The sequence below is a fragment of the Cyprinus carpio genome, chromosome B2 (genome assembly GCF_018340385.1).
Source record: "Cyprinus carpio isolate SPL01 chromosome B2, ASM1834038v1, whole genome shotgun sequence".
Taxonomy (NCBI): Eukaryota; Metazoa; Chordata; class Actinopteri; order Cypriniformes; family Cyprinidae; genus Cyprinus; species Cyprinus carpio.
This window is the reverse complement of record NC_056598.1, coordinates 17,082,348-17,090,423: the sequence shown is the minus strand read 5'-3', so window position 1 is coordinate 17,090,423 and position 8,076 is coordinate 17,082,348. Positions and strand designations below refer to the sequence as shown.

At 37.3% G+C, this 8,076-nt stretch overlaps 1 protein-coding gene across 1 annotated transcript; it reads left to right on the top strand.

The window, feature by feature from the left end:
• The first annotated feature begins 2,666 nt into the window (after window positions 1–2,666).
• Window positions 2,667–7,708, top strand: shhb (sonic hedgehog signaling molecule b). Its single transcript, XM_019120512.2, has 3 exons — window positions 2,667–3,283; window positions 4,961–5,222; window positions 6,015–7,708. The coding sequence occupies exons 1-3, from the start codon at window positions 2,975–2,977 to the stop codon at window positions 6,692–6,694; spliced, it is 1,251 nt and encodes a 416-aa protein (XP_018976057.1). The 5' UTR covers window positions 2,667–2,974; the 3' UTR covers window positions 6,695–7,708.
• Window positions 7,709–8,076: the final 368 nt, after the last annotated feature.

Genomic DNA, 8,076 nt, shown 5'->3' with positions numbered 1-8,076 from the left:
TTCATTGTACTGTATGAAATATGGACATTCATTTTTTTTGAGGTTTGCTGAAGATTACATTTAATTATACATTAAATGACATTATCAGTCTTTTTAAAACTTTATTGAAAGTGAATTTACTGAATGTTTATAGCTTATGGAATAAAAAAAGAAAGCAACAGATCTCCTGCAGAGGTCCAAGTCACGCAACCTTACTGAAATGCGCATAAGAATCTCAGATTATTAGAACTCCATTGCGCTGCACATTCAAGGGGTCCCTGTAACCACTGTCAGAAACCCCTACAAGTCTCACCACCAGATACTGGAAGACCATAACATTTACAAGGGTCCGTCAAAACTTAAAAAGGAGGCCTCCCATTAGCAAAGCCAGGTATTTCCTGTGGATGCGAATGGCCTTTTGGCTTTTGACTAGAATAAACCATACCTATCTGAAACAGCTTAACTGGTCCAGTGACCCATCTGTCCACAGGTATTTTAAAGAACTAAAAAGAATGGTTCAAGTATGCCTTTCAGACCTGACCAGATGGATGGTAGGCACTGAGTATTCACATAAACCAGCAAACAACTACAAGTGAAGCATAGATAAAGTTTCCCCTTGAATTCCTGTATTTTCAAAGGTTTTCAAAGAGGGGTTGAAAACAATTTCAACAGTTATTATGCTAATTCTTGCTCTTGTTTAATCTGAGTATATTGTGACGAAGGAAATGGTTGTAGATACAGTTAACAACAGACTGATACAACACTGATATATAACATATACAACACTGATGCATAGCATATACATTAAAACAGTAAAGTACTATTTTTGTTACTATTATATATATATATATATATATATATATATATATATATATATATATATATATATATATATATATATACATATATATATATATATATATATATATATGTATATATATATATATATATATATATATATATATATACATAAAGCAGAGATGTAATTAATTGAATCCAATATTTACTTCAAAATATTGTCTGATTTATTGGACTAGCCTACCGGTCTGTACATATTTCAAATCAAAAGTTTGTCTTTTCAAAGGGAGCTGAGATTTCAGTCCTAACTTTGAAGCTGTCAGGACAGACAAATGATGTAAGGTTGTTTTTTTCCATCATCATCCCATCTAAATCAAAAGGACGACTGGTTTCATCTAACAAATTGAGCTTTTGTTGAGTTAAGGTCACCTCATCCTTTTAAGAGTGATTGCGGGACTATATATTTTGCGAGAAGAGAACAATGAAGAGTATATATGTGTACGGTTGTGAGGCACTGGATATCAAAGAAATGGATTTTCTTTTATCTCATTATAAGTTGAGCATCTAAACATAAAAAAATGTATGTTTATTAAACTTTTTTCAAGATACTACTTATGGTTTCTGTTTGAGGAGATTAAATGGCCATTTCATTTTATCATGGGACACTTGAAAGTCACCTGTTGCAGAACTGATCTCATAGTCTTACATATCCTGTTAACAGATCCTTATGAACACACATCTCTTATAAACTATTTGTGTATATACTCAGATCACCTAAATAGATTTGTTTTAGAAAATGAAGACTGAAAATGTTGTATAAATATGTGCTTGAAAGCTTCATAAATAAACAGTTTAGCCAATTAATTCTAAGAAGAGTGGGACAGATTTTGTGTTTTCAAGTGTAACTGAGTCATCTATGGGTCAAATCATAGAGTGGCAAGAGGGTGAGTTTTTAGTCACTCACACGCCAATTTTCAGAAGCCCTTGAAAGTCAAAACCAGGTAGGTGTTATAAATTCAGAGATGCACTACTCATTCACTTCGCCTACCAACAAACCCCCTCCACAAAACAAAATGCCCTCAATGAGGGTCAAAAGAGATCAGATCAAATCTGAAAGTCGGATAAGATGCTGAAATATTTAAGGCAGCACAAACAACAGAGCATACAATCAACAAACTTAAAACGTGGGAACGTTTTCAGCAATTGAACATTACATGAATTACGATCATCTTGATGGTAACTTTTACCTTATAACAATATTTTCTATTAGCAATTCTATTAGAATTTTTTGTTTAGTGCATAAAGACAAAAGAGTAAATAGGAAGAGTCTGTAATTTAACCTAATCTTTCAGATGTCATCATCACACAAGATCTAAACTCTAACTCTAAGACAGAAATGTATGACTGGACTTTGGATGCCCTGATCAATCCCTACCAAAGACAAACAGAAAAAGAATGGGTACAAAGGATACATAGACCAACAGGTCCTGTGCCTCTGTTAGCAGCTTCATGAGGTCAACACCAGTCTTGAAGATAAGTTTCTTTAAAAAATTAATAAAAAGTAATTGGAAAGGAATGGAAGCAACGGATAGACAGCACAAGGATACAAGGGGTCATTTCATATTTCATTTCAAAATCAAAGGATTTTTTTTTTTCAGTTACAAAAGGATGCCTAATTTGTCATATTAACTTCAATAATTATATAATCTGTTTAAAAAAGGCGCACTAAAACCAAAAAATGATTTGAAATAATGCAATTCTGATATACCACATATTCTAAAATATCATTTTCATAACCACTCCGCTTGACCACGGCAACGTGAGAATATGTTTGTGTCATTTCTGCAGAAATGAAGGAGGTATGCAGACCGTCTTTGCTTGGATGGCATCATAGTTGGACGGCACTCCGTCGAGTCAATAGACTCCCTCCCCCTGGCATAGATTTGCTCTGTAATTCATATGGGTAGACTGCCTCTACTCATAAGCGTCTGACCCTACCTCCCGTCAAACTAAGTCGCTCTTTCGTCTCCCACTTAGCTGTGACAGCCAGCCTCCAATGTGCTCAGTCAGTGGCTATCGAGAGCGGTCGTTATTGCACCTGCTTCGGTAGTGGTCGTTGGGTAGCATCCATCCGGTACGCGCGAGAAGACCCTGTGAGACACTAAACTTTAAAGATCCGAGGAGATCATTTAACGTCATGGACGTAAGGCTGCATCTTAAGCGAATTGCTTTTCTGTGTTTTATCAGCCTGCTTCTGACGCCTTGTGGATTAGCCTGTGGTCCCGGTAGAGGTTATGGAAAACGAAGACACCCAAAGAAATTAACCCCTTTGGCTTACAAGCAATTCATTCCCAACGTTGCAGAGAAAACGCTCGGGGCAAGCGGCAAATACGAAGGCAAAATCACAAGGAATTCAGAGCGATTTAAAGAGCTGATTCCGAATTATAATCCCGATATCATCTTTAAAGACGAGGAAAACACAAACGCTGACAGACTGATGACCAAGGTATGGACCCATGCGTGCGTAATTGCCCAGACTTACACTCTTTTAAATAATGGATGATCATGTTTGCTGTAAAAGGTTTTTGCGTTTCCTATGGTTGTTGGGAGATTAATATAAAATATATAGTGATGTTGCATTATCAGTATATTGGTTTCTGAGTTCTTTAACGCGCCAGAACAGAACAAAACATTTTTTAATAACTAGAAAATAAATGTATTGATGTAACTCAAAATCTCACATTGCACTAGTCTGTAAAAACTCGTGACAGGACATTTAAACAGGTTACCAGGTACTTTGGAGACACTGACAGCGCGCGGTAAAACTATAACTGTTGGAGTTATAGTTTGGCACTGCAGTGCATGTATAGCCTAACTTTTTTTTTTAATCAAACAGCTGAGCTATAGTGATATTCTTAATATGAACATTTGCATACTTTACAGACTTTGCATGGGACGTGTGAGCTATATTTTTGTATTTTGACTGTTCAGTATTCATAATATTCCATTTTAATTTTAATCAAAATGACCATTCAGCGCTCATTCGGATTTTATTGCTTTGCCATTAGTGCAAAATTGGCACCGTTGGATAATTAAGTGTTAGTGGTTGAAAGCATGTGCTGAGCATAAGTTTTTTTTTTTTTTTTTTTTTTTCAAACAGACTCTTGACGGTTAATAACAATTAAGTACACGAAACACCCCGCCTCCACACATCGTAAGCATTGCGCAATATATATATATATATAATTTATTATTATTTTTTTTTTCTGGTGCGCCCTATCAATTAATGCGTTTCCTCAAGATCACATCTGCGATTCTTTATATGAATAGATCTCATGACCTGCTTTTATTGTGTGCTTAATGGAAAATGTGGGTCACAAGTGATCTTTGCCACTGATTTTGCGCGTCTAGTACTGGATATTACCGGCTCCCCTGGTGAGCGCGCTTATTCCAATCAGCTGCTCGACTGCTTTCTCTGATGACAATGCTTTAAGAGAATTATTTTAAGCCAAATTACAGTGCACGTTTCCCTGACAATGTCCAGCAACAAATTAAGGAACTTCCACATGTACAGTAAAATAATAGCACGTTCACAGTGACAGAAGATACTGACATTTAATTAAAGCAACATCAGCAGTTAGGCGAATCATTGGCGGCAACGTCTCTGTAAAATTGATTGCTGCCGCACAGGCTGAGAGAAAGAACTTGAATTTTCAGCTCTATTTACTCCTCTCGGTTATCGATCGGTCGGTCTAGAGTCTGCGCTCTTGACCTATAGCAACAAACGATTTGCCCAGCGCACACATCTTTTACGCACAAACTCAGACCGACAATGTGCTTAGTGATGTATATGAATGACTCCGTACTGCGTTAAGGATCAATCTGTTTCTAAAATGATGACATCTATGATGACAATTCAGAGGTTTATTCAGCATAATGAAAGCAAATGTGAAGAAAAAAACAACAACACAGAAACGATATAAACGTCACTTCAACAGTCGTTTGCTGATAGGAATGCAGATACTCCAAATTTTGTTACAGAAATCACTTGAAGAGAAGGACAGACAGAACTTTTGCGCATGATTTTTTTTATAGCCTATCTGAACATTCAGTAAATCTTCCACACTTTAAAAGGTAGGTCTGTGTTGTAAATACTGACAACCTGTCTTTTTCACTCATGCAGCGGTGTAAGGACAAGTTAAATTCGTTGGCGATATCCGTCATGAACCAGTGGCCAGGTGTGAAACTGCGGGTCACTGAAGGCTGGGATGAGGATGGTCACCATTTCGAAGAATCTTTGCACTACGAGGGACGAGCGGTGGACATAACTACCTCAGACAGGGATAAAAGCAAGTATGGGATGCTATCTAGACTTGCAGTGGAGGCAGGATTCGACTGGGTCTATTATGAATCCAAAGCCCATATACACTGCTCTGTCAAAGCAGGTGAGCGCAATGACATCACTATAACTGATATGCATTCACCATACAGCGTATGCGATAGGCTATTTAGATGCATAGCTTACATATTTGTTTCTATTGCGTGTTAATGTGTAGGCCTATTCTTTGAAAAACATATCCAAAAAATCAGAAAATAGCTTACATTGTGAAAAGACTGGCCTACTGATGGTTTTCAAATTGCCTAATTGGAGAACCTCTTGGCACCCTTTATCACCTCACACATCAAGAAAATTAATATTTCAAGTGCCTCAAATCCTTTTGTTTTGACAGTCTCTATAGAGTTATTATGGCAAGACTCCAAATGGTGCCTCATGCATCTTTTCATTTTTTTTCAGTATATGCTATCAAGGGAATAATTTGTGGATGTGGAAACGGAAAACAACTGTTAACACATTAAAAAAATTTAAATAGTAACTGAAATCTAATGCCAAACCATTACAAGAAGACTTTAATGCGACAAATTAATTAGGCTATGTGCGCAAAAGTCCAGTTGGCAGGGTGGGTATCTCTGCACCTTCATGTGCAAACAGTTATACAAAACTAAAGGGATCAGGGAGAAGCAAAGACTGTAGGCTCAATTTAAATGCCAATGTCTGATCAGTTTGTGTTAATTCAGGAGCCAGAATTGCCAGACAAGCGTTTCAACACTTGCTTCTTTATAGTCTCTACACGAGTTTGGATCATTTCAATGTCAAAAAACCCTGTGTCAGTGCATCGATTTTGCAGAGTGCTTTATAAATATAAGTTGTAAGTTTTCTATCTTCGCTTCTATCTCAGAAAATTCAGTCGCTGCTAAATCAGGGGGATGCTTTCCTGGATCTGGTACGGTGACACTCGCAGACGGGAGGAGGAAACACATCAAAGATCTTAAAGTGGGCGACCGGGTTTTAGCTGCGGACGAAGAGGGAAATGTCTTATTAAGCGACTTCATTATGTTCATGGACCACGATCCGACAACGAGAAGGCAATTCATCGTCATCGAGACGTCAGAGCCTTTTACAAAGCTCACCCTCACAGCGGCGCACCTCGTATTCGTTGGAAACGCCTCGGCTAGTTCTGGGACAACAGCAACATTTGCCAGCAACGTTAAGCCTGGAGATACGGTTTTAGTGTCGGAAGGAACAGGCAAGAGCCTCAAGAGCGTTACAGTGAAGAGGATTTACACTGAAGAGCACGAGGGCTCTTACGCGCCAGTCACCGCTCACGGAACCATAATAGTGGATCGGGTGCTGGCTTCGTGTTACGCGGTTATTGAGAGTCACAAGTGGGCGCACTGGGCTTTTGCACCGGTCAGGTTAAGTCACAAGCTGATGACGTGGCTTTTCCCGGCTCGTGATTCAAACGTCACTTTTCAGGAGGACGGCATCCACTGGTACTCAAACATGCTGTTTCACATCGGCTCTTGGCTGCTGGACAGAGACTCTTTCCATCCACTCGGGATTTCACACTTAAGTTGAAACTGCAGCTATAGTATCACTATTTGGGCATCAGACTCAAACGTATCTTTATTTTCTGTAAGAAAAGCCTTAAAGTGTTCATTGAATAATTTATTTGTATTGGATCATCTGTCTCTGGAAACGTACACCGATTCAAGCATGATGTGACCGTTTTTGCGCATTTTTTTTTGTGAGATTATACGAAATAAGAGAAAGTATTGAATTTACAGGGCTGTACAGTGTGCAACCGACTGATCTATTTTATTGGATAAGCATAGGATGGCGCTCAAAAATTATATTTTTATACACAGATTTGTATATTAGATTTTTGACGGATCTAAAAGTATTTCCAGAATCATATTTCGTTATTTGAAATAGTGCAAAGTTAAATTTATTTAAACAGTTGCTATGTATAACGAACTGTTCATGTCATTATGTCGAGTATGTCAAGTGTCACTGTTTCAACGTTTGTGTGTTCACTACACTAACACTTTTTGTTTAAATGTATATTTCTTGACAAAAGTATAGGCTACTCAAAATAAATTCATGGTACGCATTGTGCAAATCATTCGATGACCTTAATGGAAATTTAAATGTAACATCTTGTTATTCACGTGGAATGCGCAGCATAGGCTACATATTTTTTGAAAGTGGTAGGCCTAAATAAGTCTACTCCTTTCACTAACTTTCGGACTAATTTATAGGCTAATCTAATTTAACTGAATCGCTTGTATACGCTGCTTACGCTTTATGGTACACAATAACAGAAATTTGATATCACAACAAAATGCCTTTTATGCTTGATGATACTATGATGCTTTTAATGTGTCTGTTATGCTTATGCAGCAAGAGTATCTCACACAGCTGATCTGATGTCGTGCGACATCTACTGGCTTTTTACAGCTCTGTCACACTGTGTGATCCAGGTTTCCTTATGAATTCCTTATTATATGATTTTTTCCCCCCTTAAAATCCCATTAAAACAGAGAAAGGTTATCCTTAGGTTTAAAATGCTTAGTATTTAAATATATATTTTTTTTAATCCTGTCAACATGAAGTATCATTATAGTTGCCTTAGATCTTTACATTGACTTAATCGCTATATAAAAAGCAGCTTGCTTTTAAAATGGCATACCATTAGCTAAAATAAAAAAAACGGAAACCTGCGCAAGTATATTAAAGTTAATTAAAATGTTCTTTCCGATGTAACCTTTGACATGATTGTTAGTGCATTCCCGTGGCAGTTGGCCTAACAGATGTTAGGGGAGCACTGAATATAAAAATCAATAATTTTGTAGTCTCCTGGTATAGATGAGCAAAACGTACTCATGAAAGACCTGAACAGTCTTGGAAGAAATATGATTCATGTAGAAAATAGCCACAAAAAGGTCTTAGTGAAGAAA

Coding starts and splice junctions, on each gene's coding strand:
- shhb (XM_019120512.2), top strand. CDS start 2,975: ATGGACGTAAGGCTGCATCTTAAGCGAATTGCTTTTCTGTGTTTTATC. Junction 3,284..4,960: donor CTGACAGACTGATGACCAAG/GTATGGACCCAT, acceptor TCACTCATGCAG/CGGTGTAAGGACAAGTTAAA. Junction 5,223..6,014: donor ACACTGCTCTGTCAAAGCAG/GTGAGCGCAATG, acceptor CTTCTATCTCAG/AAAATTCAGTCGCTGCTAAA.